Source organism: Rhineura floridana, chromosome 21 (genome assembly GCF_030035675.1).
Source record: "Rhineura floridana isolate rRhiFlo1 chromosome 21, rRhiFlo1.hap2, whole genome shotgun sequence".
Taxonomy (NCBI): Eukaryota; Metazoa; Chordata; class Lepidosauria; order Squamata; family Rhineuridae; genus Rhineura; species Rhineura floridana.
The window spans coordinates 14,966,600-14,984,274 of record NC_084500.1 but is presented as its reverse complement, the minus strand read 5'-3'; the positions used below and the strand labels follow the sequence as shown (position 1 = coordinate 14,984,274).

Genomic DNA, 17,675 nt, shown 5'->3' with positions numbered 1-17,675 from the left:
CACAGAAATAGAAGGGAGTTTCTCAAGAGCTCTGCTGTCCCTTTGAACAGCTCCCCATTTGTTTCAATTGGAACTGAGCAAGATAACTTCTGTCAATTTCACTTTCTCTCCATTTTCAATTTTATGTTCAGTTCTCCACATTTCCATGTCAGTTTGTAATTTTTTTATTTAAAAGGTCTTCCTGAAAATTGATCAGCATTGTAATGCAAATTTCTCCTTATACATATTTTGTATGGAATTTCCCTTAATATACACATTTTGGGAATGTGTTATTATGCTGTACACCGCCCTGGGAGCTTATTGCTATAGGGCGGTCTAAAAATGTAATAAAATAAAAAATAAAATAAAATAAAGCAATTTTCCCTAATATAATGCACTTCGTATGTTGTTTTCACTAATATATGTACACTTTACCTCAGTATATGCATTTTTGTACACTTTACTTGGCTGTAGAACCACATTGCAAAAACTGGAGATGTGTGAATTTTGAAGTATAGCTGTTTTTCAGTTTCTGTATTGTTTCTGAAAGTGCGAATTAGATTCTCATTTGAATGCAAACCGAGTAAAATTTCTTCTCCATCCCTATTTACAGATTACGGCATTTCTTGTTTCTGCTGACACATACACGCACACAAAGTCCTTCAGAAGCATGTATTTGGCAAATCATAAATTAGCATTTTCCAAAGTGACACACATTCCCAATTCCCAGGTTTTGGATTGTTGTTGTTTAAACTGACCACTAAAAATAATTACAGCCCCCTTCTTTTTTAACTCAGTAAAAGAAAAGCTGACAGATCTATACCTACTTATGCTGACATCGTTAGGACCTTAATGAAAACAGCATGCAGAGGTTTTTTTTTTTTAAAGAAGTGGTTCCCCTCTTGATAATTCTTTTAAAAAGATGAACCATTCCAATTGCTGCGTAAGCAGGCAGAGGTTCATTTTCTCAAGCGCGCTATAACCACGGCATCAAACGGACCACAAGAGACTCTTGCAAGGAGCATATACAATGATTTAAGGTCTATTACATCCCATATATTCCTCACTTTAATCTAGAGCTTTTAATCTTGGCTCAGGCCAACGTCATCGCTGGTTGACAAGAAACTGCAATTGTTCTGACGGATGCTATGAACATCTACTTATTTCTCCCACTGCGAGCCACTGATGGGTATTTGATAGACAATCTGCTTTTCAATCTTTTTTTCTTTTCTTTTTCTTAATGAAATGGGGGGTCAGTATGGGGGGGGGTAAACTATATCCACTGAGACTCTCTAACAAAAATAGTAATACCACTGTATAGCACTTTTACAAAGTGTTCCAAACTTATCTCAATATCTCAGTACTTCATGGAAGGAAATGCAGAGCTGAGGTTGAGAGACTGGCCCAGTTCATACACTTTGGTGGTGGTGCAGGTAGGGCCAAGGTTCAGGGCCCCACAGCCCCAGGGATGGGGAGAAATGACCACCCAGAGATTAACAGATTATGGAGATAGCAGCAAACAGTCCTGGTGTCAGTACCTACACTAGCAATCTAGGGCACATTGGGGCTAACAATGGTCCTTACTTTTTCATGATTTTTAAAAATATTTTATAGTAGGGGACAAATGGATGGACACACACATGGACACACACACACAGAGTTACAGTTTATTATTTTTACTATATATATCCTTTTCCACCACAAAATGAGGCATAATCCCAAGTAAATGTGCTTAGCATCATGGCAATGGGAACAAACTCCAATTTATTCCTGTACTCATGGTGGTGCAACAATTTAAGGGTGTTCACAGTGTGCATATGCTCAAGAGTTGTTTTTTAATTGACGTTGGCAAACTTTTTTTGTTTTGTTTTTGTTTGCTGTAATGTATTGGGAACACAGAAGCAGTTGCAAAGGACAGAAGAGAAATGGTGGTGGAGAGAAGAGAAATGTTAATTGTGTCCTTCACAACTGAAGTAACACTCGTAGCCATCTAAACGGATGGGGGTCTCCTGTAAGACCATTTAAGCTATAGCCGATAAATCCCTTCAGGCTGCTGAATTCCTTTCTATGGCACCACTTAACACCTAAGAACATGCAATGCATGGTTTTGTATGTACAGCCATGTGATGTGATGGCCCATTTTTGAGCGGGGAGGATTCCACAAGCTGTCCCACTGAGTCTGTTGCAGAACTGCATCATATGTTATTGGGGGGGGGGGCAAGCATGCATTCCCTCACCATAGGAGGACTTACCCATGATGCAGGAGGGCCACTTGCTCACTCCACTGCCATAGGAAGACCAGCTAGGTCACGAACCAAGAAAAATGCACCCTTCACCAGCACCACAAGAAGCTTCAAGACTGGATCTCTCCCTCCTTTCCATCTCTTGCATACCAGGTTTTTTCCAAGGGCTTAGCAGTTACTCCTAAGGACCAACAGGCTCTTCCCCCTGACATGTAGCAACACACCAAAAGAAGAACAGAAGGAGAGATCCAATCTCCTTTCTTCTTCTCTCACTGAGGCTGGAATGTTAGGGTGACTGTCGCTGCTCCCACTGCACCACCCAGTGAGTGTAATTAAAGGGGGAAAGAGAAGTACACTTCTTCCCTATGTAGATGGGAACAATGGAAGAACACCTGCTTTGCATACATAAGGTCCCAGGTTCGGTGCCTGGAATCTCCAGGTAGGGTTGTGAATGTTGCCTGCATGAAACTCTGGAGAGCCACTGACAGTTGGTCTGACTTTGGATACAGCAGCTTCCTATGTTGTTTAAGAAAATGAAATATCTGGAAAAGGCCTGTGATATCTCTGTTGAACCTAAGCCATAGGCAGCTCTCCTCTGGCTTTGGCCCAGCCAAAGATCAGAGTGGGACAGAAAGTGGGGGAAATTAGCATAAGTCCCATGGGCAACGATGGCTCTATCACGCCATCTTCAAGTCTCAAAAAAGCTATCTGTGCACTAATTCAGACCAGCCATTAATGCAGAAAACACCGAGCGCAGACACGTCTATGTAGAGTATGGACTGGGGAACCTGTGGCCATCCAGATGTTGTTGGACTTCAACTTCCATTATCCTCGATGACTGGCCATGCTAGCTGAGGCTGATGGGGACTGAAGACCAACTACGCCTGGAAGGCTGTGGGTTGTCCATCCCTGATGTTGGGGGTAAGAGAGGATACTGGCTTCACAGTTATAAGGGTGGAACTAAATGTGAGGGCGAAAATGCAATTGCTCCTGAAAACAGAAGACCCAAGGCCAAACTCCTTCCCCTTGCTCCAGGAATGTGGAGTTATGGAAACACATGACAAGACATCATTATTTTGGAGATTTCCTCACCGTGCTCCATATATTGTTGGCTGCCATGGGGAGGGAGGAGGATCCAGACTAAATGTGACCAGATGGTATTGTCGGACAGCTGCCAGGCCCCCAGTGATCTGGCAGGGCCCACTGCCAACACCTACCTTGGACCCCCCCCCTTTAAAAAATCTGCCATGTATTCAGCACCAGGTGGTTGCCATTTTAATTTCCCACAATGTCCCCAACGCAGTGTCACTTTAGGGTATTGTGAGAAATGTAAATGGTGGTTGGCTGGTGCTGACTGGAGTCCTAGTGGTGCCCCCAGATAAGCCTGCCCCCTGGGTGGAAGGGACTGGCCCACCAGAGGGTACTATGATTGGAGCCTCCTTGTGATTGCTGGCACTGGGAGGAGCAGTGGGGGGGAACACACAACACGATAATCACATATTGTGTTAGATAGTACTGGGAAAGGGAAATTCGACCTGGGGTAGCTGTTATCAGCAGCAACCAAAACTGGGCATCACATTTAGTTCTACCCTTTAATCATGCATCACATCCATGTATAGAATAATCAGCTCATGCAGTTGAAGAAGGTGGAGAAAAGCAAGGTATGGTACTTTCCAGGGAGTACAGCAAATTAATTAAAAAGGCATGCTGGGATCGAACTGAACTCACCACGGAGCTTTAATGGAAAAACATCCTGCTCCAAACAGGTAAGGTCTTCGTGGAAAGGGGCCGGGGGGGGGGGAATGCACAGAAATTAGATGGCAGAAGTTATCGTCAACAAGCAACACTGTTGAAATCATGCTGTTTATGAATTTCATTTTTTAAAAAAGGTTTTCATTGATTTTCTAAAGGAAAAAGTAATTCCCACCCAAGTAAAGAGAGAGCTAAAACCCCATCACAAAAAGTAGTAAGGTGCTACCCAAAACAGCAGCCACATGTTGAGATCTCCCCTTTCTGCTCCGTAATGTGTAGTCCTGACATCAACAGAGACTAATCCTCACAGAGGCAGTAAACCAGAGTCTTCTGGACTATACCATGTCAGATTGTGGATGAGTGAACACATAATTAAATGCTCCTCCATACTGAAAAACAAAAACCCGTTATTAAAATAAAATAAAACTAGCATGTTGGAAAGAAGGCTAGTCTAGATCTCTTTTGCTTGGCATGCTAGGTGGTGATTATTTTACTGGGGAGGAGAATTGTTCATTCATTCACTTATTGTCATGGTGGAATAGTTATGTGAACCTACATCTGAAATCTGAAATGATACAGCTAATACAGGCCTGTTTAACCTCCTCCATGAGAACAATCGCTGCTATTCTATACTTACTACTTTGAAGTAGGAGGGACGAATCTGCCAATTTTAGTTTCTCTCAGTTTCTCAGTTTCCCAATCTTAAAATCCAGTCCTTATGTAAACTTGTCAGCATTTTAGAGCACATTTCTCCTAATATGAACATTTTGCATGCAATTTTGCATAATATACACTGTTTTGTAAAGCAATTTTTCCTAAGACAATTGTTGCATTTTGGTTCAGGTATTGTTTGAGGAAGTGCAAACCGAACTGCATTTCTCCCCACATCCCTAGTGATGTCCGGACACAGGATGTGTTGTACTAAACATTTGGAAGGAGGAAGAACTTGTTAAGGGGTTCTGCCCAGAGACACAAAAAACTAGGGGGAAATTTTGCCAGCGATGCTGTGCTTGCTCTCTGGAGCTCAGGAGAGGCTTTCATGTGCCTGGATAGCTCTTGACTGCCAAGGACAGTGCTGAGCCTGAACCGCAAAATGAATATGAAGAGCTAAAGGAGTGCTGCAAGTACGAAGGCAATCCTTACACCTCTGGAATCAGAGGCACCATGCCTCAGAAAAGGCTATCGCACTCTTATATTGCTTGTGGGCTTCCAGCAGGCATGTGGTTGGTCACGATGGGAAACTGGATGCTGGACTAGATGGGCCTTTGGTCTGACCCAGCAGGGCTTTTATGACATAGTGTGTAGACTGGTTTTTGACTGTGAAACCCACCATGTTCTGCCATTTGAACTGACTAGTATCAGTTGCCTTACAAGTCTCAGGAGAGACACAAAAGCTCTCTAAGGCCCATGACAGCCTTCCCTAATTTGCAGCCCTCCAGGTGTTGTTGGACCACAGCTCCCATCATCCCTGGCCGTTAGCTGAGCTGATAGATGTTGGGAGCCCAACAACTTCTGGATGGCTATAGGTTGCCCACCTCTTGGATTAGACAAAGTCATGGAGGAGAGGACCAGTCCACTGACAACTAAAGAGACCCTCCATTTACAGTGGTTGTATAGCCCTGAATGGTGGGTACAAACCAAGGGGGAAGGTATCAATTCCCATGCTGTGGCTACTGGTCTAAGATGGAGCTTGTCTGATCCAGCAAAGCGTTTTGTGTATGTTTTATGTTAATCGTGAGGACTATGCTTTAATCTTCTAGGCCACAGGTCAGGGACCTGTGGCTGTTTAGATGTCCCTGGACTTCAGTTCCCAACATCCCTGACCATTGGCCATGCTGAGTGGGTCTGATGGGAGCTGGAAGTCCAACAATATTTGGAGGGCCGCAGGTTTCCCATCACTGATTTATATCATACATTCACATACTCACAATCTTAAAGTGTGCAAGCACGTCAGTTTCCCATCGACTTCTATGCAAAGGCAATAGAAACATACATGGGGTGTGTATACACTGGACGTACATACACAAGACATGCAAAAATACTCCCCTCTGCAAGAGTAATTAACTGCAAGAACTGTCGTCAGACTGGAAGGACCATATCTCAATGGTAAAACACACGCTTTCCCTGCAGAAGATTCCAGGTTCAAAATCTGGCATCTCCAGCTAGGGCTAGGAATGTCCCCCTGTCTGAAACCCTGAAGAGCCATCGCTGAGCTAGATGGACCAAGTGTAAGGCAGCTTCCTGTGTTCTTAAATCTTGTGCCAGCATTGGGGCTGGCTCATCCACTGGGCAAGGAAGCACTGATGCTGGCCCTGCTAATGGTGAGGAATGTGGCTAAGTATCAAAGGAAACACTGCTGGAGTTTAGTATAATAAAATAAAATTAAAACATTCAACAGAAAAAAATGAAACCTCGGGGATTAAACAACAACCAAAAAAAGCAAAATAAGGAAAGTGGAAAATGAGAGACAGTGAGTAGTATTCCCAAGTTGCACTAGGAAGGCCTAAATTCAAACCAGACACTTAACCATGAACCTCACTATGGTAGCCTTGAGCTTGGCACTACCTCTCAGCCTAACCTACCTCACAGGGTTGTTATGTGGCTAAAAGGGGCTAACCTCCATGTATGCACATCGTCCAGAGATCCTTGGGTGAGATAAATCTTTCAAGAACATCCAACTGGTGCTCTCACTGTTCATTGAAGAATTTACACAGAAGCAGACCTATACATACATTTTAATTTACTGTCACCTGAACAGTTGTAAACAAACAACCCCAAATGTGAGATAGCTGCCATTTACAACTTTCATTCTGTAAGTGAAAAACACCAGCTACAAAATTTATTGGTTTTCGCCTTTGATGTGCTTTTTTTTTTGCCCACGCCAATGCTATCTTATCAGGGTAAAAATAAAATAAAATACATCATGTGGCTTTTCAAGCAAAAAACAACCCAGAGACATAGATTGGTGTCCTTCTTTAAATAAAATGCACATGGTTTTATTCTGGGACATTTTATACCACGAGACACATTTGAATTAGCATGAAGTAGAAAAATACTCCATAAAACTGTACATGCCAGTTATGTGCTACCCAATGCCAGTTTCATGCTACATTGGAAGTTGCTTGGGGTAGAAAACCACCCCACAGAACTGGCTATGTCCAATTTTAGTTTTCTTGGCAGAGGGTAAAATTGATCCAGTAAAAGCCACACATTACAAGCAATGCATCTCCATCAATCGTCTGGATTATGCTTCTAATGTGCAAGGTCCTGCACAATGGTATTCCATTTGTCTTCACAGCAATAGTATGCAAAACATCATTCTTGTACTCCTTTAGCAGAGGGGCAGAAAAGAGGTAGGATTTTCCTCAAGGACACTGAGCTTGAAAGTGTGTGAACAGTGCCTCCCGAGAAGCCTGCGTATATGTGTGTGTGCGTGCATGCATGCGTATATACACACACACACACACACACACACTATGCAAGATTTCCAGTAGTTGGAGGTGGGGTGTCCATGCCCTGCATAGTTCCTGGCCTTTCTTTGTGATAAGCAAGGTCAGGATACATGCAAAATAAAAATACAACATAATAGAAACAATGCAAATTCCCTGAACTGGCATAATTTCCACAGGATAAGAATTTTAGAAGAGCTCTGCTGAATCAGGCCAAAGGCCCATCAACTCCAGCGTCCTCTCAGTATTGTCTACACCAGGGGTTCCCACACATTTTTCTCCATGGACCACTTAAAGTTTTTTTTTCTGCCTGTTGTAGGAATTGTAATTCGCTGTGCTAGATGCTGTATGTTTTTTAATTGTACATTTATTGCTTATTTCTTATGTATTGTGTTTTGTTGCACTTCGGTTTGAATTCCACAGAATTCGACAGAATTCAAATTATAAGCCCTTGCAGGCCACTGGTGGTCCATGGACCACAGTTTGGGAACCCCTGGCCTATGGTGACTGGCAATGGCTCTCCAGGGTTTCAGCCAGGGGACATTCCCTGCCCTACCTAGAGACACTGTTGGGATTGAACCTGGGAATGTCTGCATGGAATAGAGGACTATCTCTGCAAGGTAGGACCCATGGCTGATGGAAAATCACAAACTTGGAGCTCTGTGGATTCCCCCCCCTCCAAACCCCCCCCAAAACACCCTTTTGCATGATATCTTCAGAGGTGTGGGAATGAGCTGATTTGTGTTGTCACCGCAGCCTAGTTTTCAGATGCAGGAAAAGCGGAAGGGAAAGCCAAATGTTTGCAAAAGGTTGACCAGAGCACAGTCAGAAAGAGGCCTGCCATCAAAAATCAATGTCTGGGATCACTGGTGTGACGAGGATCTGAACATCCTTTTTGAGCAGCCTCACACGTGGAATGTACAAAATGGAATGTACAAAAGTTACAAGAGACACCATCCTCTAATCGGCAGCGCCAGATGGCTGAGCTGGGTGACAATAACACAGCAATGTCAAGCAAAAAAGCCACGAGAGCTTTCCCACAGCCACGGGGATTGCTGTGCACATACAACAGAGAACTGCTATTTTCAGCACAAGAGAATTTTAATGGATTTATGCAAACATTTTTGAAACTCTCAGAGGGAAAAAAAAGTTAAGGAAAATCTAAAATGGTTTTTATCATTAGGGTGGCCATCTTTAGTTGAGTCTTCCCTAACCTGGTGCCCTGTGGATGTTGCTGGACTACAACTCCCATCATCTTTGACCATTGGCCATGCTGGCTGAGACAGATGGGGGCTGGAGTCCAAAACATCTGTTGGGCACCAGGTTGGGGAAGGCTACTTTAGTTGATCCATAGGTTACATCAATTGATTTAAAAAAAAACCAATGCTCTCTTTTAGCTGGAACCCTTCCTTTCTGTTCCTGTAACTGTTTATAGGATTTTTTAAAATAAATTGTGAAAATTATGATTTGTAACATGGTAAAAGTAACAATTTGGATTTGCTGTTGATTAATCTATGAGCGGTATGGTACATTTAATTATGACTCTTTAGAACGGGATATTTTTTTTAAAAAGCCCACTATCTACAATGTATCTCTTTACTTTTTAAAAAACAAATTCCTGATTGAAAATGTACTGCAATTGAGTGGGCAGCACATTTAAAAAAAAATAGTTGTTTTCAGTATAGGAACATAGGAAGCTGCCTTATACTGAGTGAGACCATCTGGTCTATCTAGCTCAACATTGTCTAAACTGACTGACAGCAGCTCTCTAGGGATTCAAGCACGGGGTCTTTTCCCAGCCCTACCTGGAGATGCCTTTGGGGATTGAACCTGGGCCCTTCTGCATGCAAAGCAGATGCTCTACCACTCAGCTACGGCCCTTCCTCAAAACAGGTGTTTTTTTGACACTGTAGAGGACAGGGACCATCGTGGAAGAGGCTCTCGCTCTTGTCTGAGAGTGTCCAAGATGGTGCCACATGTATAAGCACTGAAATCAAAGGAAGCATGCTATTCTCATTGAAATTATTGCTTTATTAATATGCAAATGCATGCAGACATTGGCTGCAATCCTCTGATAGCACCTTGGACAGCTCCTTGAAAGTTAGGACTAAAACCCAGAGTAGATTCACTGCCCCACTGACACTGGGGCCACCAGTCTCCACTACTGGGAGGGCATTCCAGGGGCCATTCGACAGTGTGGCTCTCCCTTCTGCAGGCAGAGAGGGAGATCCATGGGTGAAGCAAGAGGCGTCTGGCTTATATTTGTGGAAGCCTCCATGGTTGCTCCTTCTTTGCCACTGGTGTTTTGACAGTGGAGAGAACGGGGGGGTATTTCTGAGGTGGATGCTCATGGAATGGGAGGGGGAAAGTGTTCTTCCTTACTCATAGGATCAATGGGAGGAAAAACTGAAGTTTATGAATATAATTGCCAGTGTCTATCCAAGACACATGCTTGTTTCATTTCTGTTCATTGCTTCTGTAATATGCATAAATATCATTTTTTAAAGAAAATAAATACTTATTTCATTTCATTGGAATTGATGGGAGGAAAAATTGTGGGACAGACGCAAAGCTGAGAGAAGGGAGGGTAGGGAAAAAATCCCTCTCCCCAGATCTCTGAGCCCAGAAGAGCTTTGGATCTGACAAGTTTGTGCACCTTCACTTCACTGGCCCTCTCCTCTCTCTTGGATCGCTCTGTCCATTCATCAGTTGAAACCCATACAATTAATTGACTATGATTTGTCTGATTGGGCGATGGCCTTGATTTTAATCCCTATTACAGATATCAAGTACCATCTAGGACGTTAGGAGGCCCTTTTCCACACACACACCCAAGAAGGCTCGGGGGGTTGTGACAAGGGAGAAAGCCTTTTCATTTGTGGCTCCCCATCTGTGGAATACGCTCCCCAGTGCAGTCTGTGTGGTGCATTCATTGGCATATTTTCGGCACCATATTTTTCACCCCCTCGGCATTTGATTGGGTGTTAGAACAAATTAAACCAGAACTATCATTAGAAGCTAAAATGGTGAAACTGAGGTTATTATACTTTGGGCACATAATGAGAAGACATGATTCACTAGAAAAGACAACAATGCTGGGGAAAACAGGAGTAAAAAAAGAGGAAGACCAAACAAGAGATGGATTGATTCCATAAAGGAAGCCACAGAACTGAACTTACAAGATGTGAACAGGGTGTTTTATAACAGACGCTATTGGAGGTCGCTGATTCATAGGGTTGTCATAAGTCGTAATCGACTTGAAGACATATAACAAGGCATCTGATAGACTAAGATGATGATGTTTGCATTAGTCTGCTGCCAAAGTGTTCTGTGGTTATATGGGGGTGGTCGGTGTTTTATTATTTTATGGCATGATATGTTTATTTTGGTTTTAACAATGTTGTAAGTTGCTTGGAGATCTTCAGGTAACAGGGAACTAAATAATAATAACAATAATGATGTTCAGTTTCCATTTCCTGATCCCACCACCTTGCTACTCTGCTCGTTTTAAAAAAGACTCATAGCAGAGTAATGAAATATAGCAGCAATCGCCTCTTAAGCAGAAGCACCAATGGATAGAGGTGGAACATTTATATTTGGGGATTGTACAGACTGAACATACTCAAGTGGACAAGATGGGGGCTGCCAGCTAGGGATGTTTTCAGTCTGTCTGAACTTTGTGTCTGTCCATTTATAAGTATCTTCCATCCTGTTTCTGCATAAATCCCTTGATATGTTTTTTTTTTTAAGTCTGGACAAAAAAAAGTGTACTTTACATAAGAAAATCCCTATTGGATCAGGCTGCTGGCGCATCTAGTCCAGCTTTGTATTCTAACAGTGGTCACCAGATGCCTCAGTGGGAAGGCCAAAAGCAGGTCATGAGTACAACAACACTCTCTCCACTTATGATTCCCAGCAACTGTATCCAGAGGCATATTGCCTCCCACAGAGGAGGTATCTTAACATACGCATTTCTATACATATTTTATGCTAAAACACACATTCTGGTATGGGTGTTTTTTTTTTTAGAAGAGGACTGTACTGCAAAATTTAGGTATTTGCAAAATCCAAAGGACAACTCTGTTCTGAGCCTGCGTTCTAGTCTGGGAGGTGAGAATTAGGCCAGTTAACCCCCAAAGTTGTGGACCAAATGGCCCAAGGTCACCCAGTGAGCTCCATGGCTGTGTGGGGATTTGAACCCTGGTAGGTTTGTTTTTTTTGCTATTCCATAAAGGTAATAATATTAAATAGTGGGCTTTCAAAACCTTTTTTACTATTTGAATGGCAGTCCCACATACTATGTTACAAGCGGCTTCTGAAAGCCCCTTCTGTCTTAAAAGTTTTCTGCCAGGTAGAATTGAGAGGTGAGCTGGTCAAGCAGCTACACAAGTCCGTTGCCACTCTGGAGCACACAGTGGTTTGGATCCCAGCCCTGGGAAATGAACGGATGTGAAGCCTACTAATTCTAACCTTTGCCCAGTCCTGCAAAACTATAGCTAGCAAGACTCTCTCTTCAGCTTGGCAGAGCTTGCGCAGTTGCATTTGTTTTTGCAGTAGGGGAAGAGGAATGCAGATAACACATTTTTTTGATGTGGGATCTGGCTGAGATGTTATCGTCTTTTAACGTTTCCCATCTCGTGTACGATTTGTTCATAAAATCACTGATATCCGTTTGATCTCTTTTGAACTCTGGAGACTTTAATCCTTTCCAGGACCTATTAGTGGGGCAGACTTCTTTTCTTTCTTTTCTTTTTGGTAAGAGGAGCAATACCAGCTGAATAGGAAATAACAAAGGAAAACCAAAACCAAACTTGAAAAGGACGACAAAAACTCTGAATTCAATCCCTAGATTTCAGGCACACAAAATAAACCAGAGGCAACACATTTATGAAAATTAATTTAGCAAATCATAATGTTTTGGAAAAGTGGGTTAGATCTGTGGTTTCCGACTTGTACCATAGTTTATTCTTGGGGCTCCAGTTGAGTAGTGATATATGAAATCTAGAAACACCCAATTTGCTTTCTTAATTCCCAGTGTAAAAAAGTGAATTTAGGGGTAGAGACGGGAAACATAATCACTTGAGAAAATGTTTTGCAGCAGTCCAAGATCCTCAATGTGATCCTGAGGACTAGATACTTGTGTTGCCTCTTCCAGGAGGAAAATATTGAGGAGGGGCCAATGGTACAGCCATATGCTTTGCATTCCACCTAGGGCTGGGAAAAACTCCTGTCTGAAACCCAGGAGAGCTGCTGTCAGTCAGTGCAGACCAGGGCTGGGGAAGCTGTGCCTGTCTCTCCAGTTGGACTCCCAACTCCCACCAGCCCCAGCCAGCATAGGCAAGACTCAGGGATGATGGAAGCTGTAGTTCCGCAGCAAAGGTTTCTCACCGCTGGTGTAGACAGTGCAGAGCAAGGTGACTACAGTGGGGCCCCACTTATACAGCAGGTTACGTTCCAGGGCCCCGCCGAAAAGTGAAACCCACTGTAAAGTGGGACATAGCGCGCGACCAGCTGTAGAGTACAGCTGATAGTACGCTACAGCTGATCGCTGTCAGCTGGAGTGCGGCAGCTGGAGCTCCCCACGCTATAGCTGATTGTGCGCTACAGCTGGAGCGCGAGGAGCTCAGGGGCCAAGTGCTGTCAGCTGGAGCACAGCGGCTGGAGCTCCCTGCGCTACAGCTGATCACCCCGCTGGCGCCATATTAGCAGAAAGCTGGAAAGTGGGGGGCCGAAAAAAGCGAGGCCCTACTGTAATGGGCTAACTTGATACATTCCTGAGGTAGAAGCTGCCTTAAACCAAGTCAGACCATCGGTCCATCTAGCTCAGTACTGTCTACACTGACTCTCTGGGGTTTCAGGCAGGAGCCTCTTCCAGCCCTACCTGGAGATAGCAGAGACTGAACCTGGGACCTTCTGCACACAACACAGGTGCTCTATCACTGAGCTACGGCCTTCCCCCTTCCTATGCTTCCTGCGTTCCATCCTGAGAGGAAGGCAATGGTGAACCCCCTCTGAATACCGCTTACCATGAAAACCCTATTCATAGGGTCGCCATAAGTCGGAATCAACTTGAAGGCAGTCCATTTCCATTTTTTGTCTTTTAAACAGTAAATTTACGATGCATCTCTGGATGATATTATTTTTCCAGTATCACTTTTAGCACCTGAACTGCCCAGGTAGCAGCACATTAGAAATCTGGGGCTTTAAAGATAATGGGTTGGAGCCAAAGGTTTCCTTCCTACACAGAAAGATCCTTGAATGAGTCCTTCTGTTTGAGAGAGAGACTCCTCCCAGCACAGGAAGTGAAGTTTTGGATGGAACCCATCATTGCCATTCTTCTACTGTAATGCATAACGTTTTTTTATCTTGCTCTTCCTCTGAAGAGTTCAGTACAGTGTGCATCTGGGATTATTCCATTTTATCCTCATGACTCTCCTGTGAGGTAGGCTAGCCTGGGAAAGGGTGCAACTAGACTAAGACCACAATCCATCCCCACATGCAGAAGGATTGGCACAGGGTCCCCTCACTCCCCAGCTCTAGTTTTGCACTCAGGTGAGAGGAACATTGGAAAGGGATATCGAAGGCCCCCATGGGCTTCTCGTGCCCCCTAATGCACAGGTGCATGCCAGTGCATGCACAGTTGCTCAGCGTGGTGGTGGGAGAGCTGGCCTTGACTGAGCTCTCTGCTGACTCCCACCCAGATGTGGGTGACCGTGCCCACATGGGAATAAATCACACACACAGGGCTGTGTGTCCATTGTCTGCCATACTCAGAACAGACCCATTAAAATTAATGGACATAACCCTTTTTTAAAGATGTTCTAAAAACTTTTTTTAAAAGAATGTTTTTAAAGTTCTTTTGTTTTGGTGTATTTTGGTGTATCTGTTTTTATGATGTTTTGATGTGTTTTTAGCGCTTCTGTTTGCCGCCCTGGGCTCCTGCTGGGAGGAAGGGTGGGATATAAATCAAATAATAAATAAATAAATAACATATCCATTAATTACAATGGGTCTACTCTGAGTAGAAGTTAGTTGACTACAACTCCCAATCAGCTACTTTGCTGAAAGGGTACCCACCGATGACGCATCACCCAAAAAAGAGGAAACGTATCACCAAAAAAGAAAAAAGGAAACAGATTTTTTTCAAAAAAATTGCATAGGCTAATTCACATGTACACCTACCCCTTTAGAAATAACAACCATGCGTGGTATCTAGCTAATACATTCATTAGCACAGGGATTTACTTCCCTCCTCCTCTGTGCACCCCCGAATCTATTCTGGGGATTCCTCTACCCCCCCCCGAGCAGATTTAGGGAGGGCACAGAGCACACGTGGGGAGAGGTAAGGGCCAGAAAACTCCATTGCGCAATCGGATATCCTTGCACTGATGGAACAAGTTACTTAGTGCTCCATTGGATCCATCCCAGAAATTTAAAGCGATGTGCAGTCTCTCTCCCCGTAGTGGGGAAGACTGTGACCAGGTGACCTGTGTGTGCCTGCTCAGTCAGCTGTCCAGGTGGGGCTAACTGTTGATGGGCAACTCCAAGGCTACCCCTGCTCCTCTCCCTTCACAGGGCTCTTTATCTTTACAAACCAAACTTGGGACTGGGCAGCCCTTCAAACTGAAGACACTTTTAAACAGAGGGCTGTTCTCTGTCAAGTAGGGCACATCAGCCGTCCAGGCTCATGCTTTTTGTACTTTATCTTTAAACAGTCTTCTCTCAGAATGGAACTTCTCTCCTTTTACAACCCAAGGGTTGCATCCAATGTTGGTCCTACTCAAGAGCAGACCCAATGAAATTAATGCGCACAGCTATCTTAGGTTCATTCATTTCAGTGGGTCTGCTCTGAGTAGATACAACCCGGGGCCACCCTACTGGCTGGTGGTCCACTCTGGTTCTATTTGCCTCATCTATAGGGTTATATGGAAGAAAGAAAATTCACTCACACAGGAGGCAGTGACAGCCACCGACTTGGATGGCTTTAAAAGAGGATTAGACAAATTCATGGAGTGTACGGTTATTGATGGCTACTAGCTACGATGGCTCTGCTTTACCTCCATGGTCAGAGGCAACATGTCTCTGAATACCAGTTGCTAGGAATCGCAAATGGGGAGTGTTGTTGTGCTCAGGTTGTGTTTGCAGGCTTCTCATAGGGGTATCTGGCTGGCTATTGCGAGAACTGGATGCTGGACTAGTTGGGCCACTGGCCTGATGCAGCATGGCTCTTCTTCCATTACAGATGCTGTGAACGGATTTCAAAAAATAGGAGAATGTTGCTGTGTGTTTGTGTGTGCGCGTGCATGTGCGCACGTGTGATTGCGTATAAAATCCCAGAATTATCCAGTATTTAAAAAAATCTAGCACTGCCTGGTTAGCCCTGCAACGGAAGTGAGACTTCAAAGATGAATCGGCGGGAACAAAATAGCAACACCCCCCCCCTTTGGTGGTCACTGCCTAAGAGAGTGTAGCAAAGTGGTTTCAGGCACTTCTTATGACTAAAACACACTCACCAAGGTTAGGCAGCTGCTGCCACAGAGAAACATGGTGGGGGAGGGAGGTCCTTAGAGCACCATTTAAAGGTGTTGCCCCACATAGATGTAAACACATCTGTCTTTTGCCATTTGTGGTAATACGCTCACCCTACACTTCTCGGAGACAGGCAGATGATCCCTGTCCTGTCTTCCTTTAGAGGCTCGTGTTGCTCTGTGCTTCGAGAAATAGGAGGGCAGATGTTAAATATGTTAAACACATGCTTTGCCCCCTGGAGGCTTAAGTTGAGGCTGCTGTCTCAATTTGACCATTTCAGGCCTTGCCAAGCTTTAGGGAACATCAGCGTTCCGCTTCATTCTTTACTCTACAAAAGGGCCTTTTCCCCCCTCTCCCCCATCCCTTGCGTTCAGTTGGTGGGACCAATCCACTAGGAACATTTCCTCATATCTCGAGCCGCATGTAAGCTCTTGCAGAGCCCCCTATTTGTTTCAAGCAACACATGTGTGTGGCTTCCGCTAAATTGCGGGCACACAAGAAATGGAATTTGTTTGGAATTTGAATGGACTTTAAATTACTTCTGTCTGTAGCTGCTCTTTGGTTTCAGTTTGCTGCTGGTTTGCCAGGTGGGGATGGTGAGGCAACTTTTTTGGGGAGGGGGATGTTTCATAGCAGTAAATGTTGAATTTTAATACACACACACACATACACCCCTATATTTGTTGTTGCTGTTATGTGCGTTCAAGTTGACTACAACTTATGGCGACCCTATGAATCAGCGACCTCCAACAGCATCTGTCGTGAACCACCCTGTTCAGATCTTGTACGACATCCCTATATATTTGATTTCAATGGAATACTGAAGCTTTTAACTAAAATCTCCCACTGAAAACAATGGGGGTTGGAAAATGCTTAAACTTGGGCTGGATTGTGACTGCCGCATGCAGCTGCCAGTCACTAGATGACATCAGATCCATGTAAGGCACTCCTAGGAACTGGGGCAATCTCTTGCTTCTAATTTATAAGCTACTTTTCAGTGTGTTCCACTTATTTACTCTCACAGCATCTCTAGAAGGCTGCTAAGCTGAGAGAGTGTGATATGCCCAAGGCCACTTGGGCCATATCTGCATCAGACATTTAAAGCACTATTAAGTAATAATATTATTAAATATGATTACTTCCCGGAAAGAGGGATTGACTCTGGGAACTGTAGCTCTGTGAGAGGAAGAGGGGGTCTCCTAACAACTCTCAGCACCCTTAATAAACTACAGGTTCCAGGATTCTTTGAGGCAAGCCTGATTGTTAAAAGTGGTATACCAGTGCTTTAAATGTATGGGGCAGATGGGGGCCTTGTTGAGCTTCCTCTTTCAATGGGGATTTGAACCTGAGTCTTCTGTTCAGCAATCTGCGTACTGCTGTCACACCTGGGGCCTTGCCTTTTGGAGTCTACCAAGGCCATCTAAGTTCCTTCTTCTCCATTATGCAGGAATATAGGAAGGTCCTTATACCGAGTCAGACCATCTAGCTCAGGATTACTCTACACTGACTGGGAGCGGCTCTCCAGGATTTCAGACAGGAGTCCTTCCCAGCCCTACTTGGAGATTATTATTATTATTATTATTATTATTATTATTATTATTATTATTATTATTATTATTATTATTATTATTATTATTATTATTATATCCTGCCCTTCCTCCCTGTAGGAGTCCAGTGTGGCAAACAAAAACATTAAAAACACTGTAAAACATCACAAAATCAA

At 43.8% G+C, this 17,675-nt stretch overlaps 1 protein-coding gene across 8 annotated transcripts in view; it reads right to left on the bottom strand.

Annotated features, from left to right (window-relative positions):
* Positions 1-17,675, bottom strand: part of BCAS3 (BCAS3 microtubule associated cell migration factor) — a 602,771-nt gene that overhangs the window by 330,681 nt on the left and 254,415 nt on the right. For 7 of the 8 annotated variants that reach the window (XM_061605390.1, XM_061605386.1, XM_061605382.1 and 4 more), the window contains exon 17: positions 3,951-3,995. The exons of the other annotated variant lie outside the window; for it this stretch is intronic. In XM_061605390.1, coding sequence (XP_061461374.1) covers positions 3,951-3,995 — 45 coding nt within the window. The remainder of the gene's footprint in view (positions 1-3,950; positions 3,996-17,675) is intronic. 8 annotated transcript variants of the gene reach the window in all.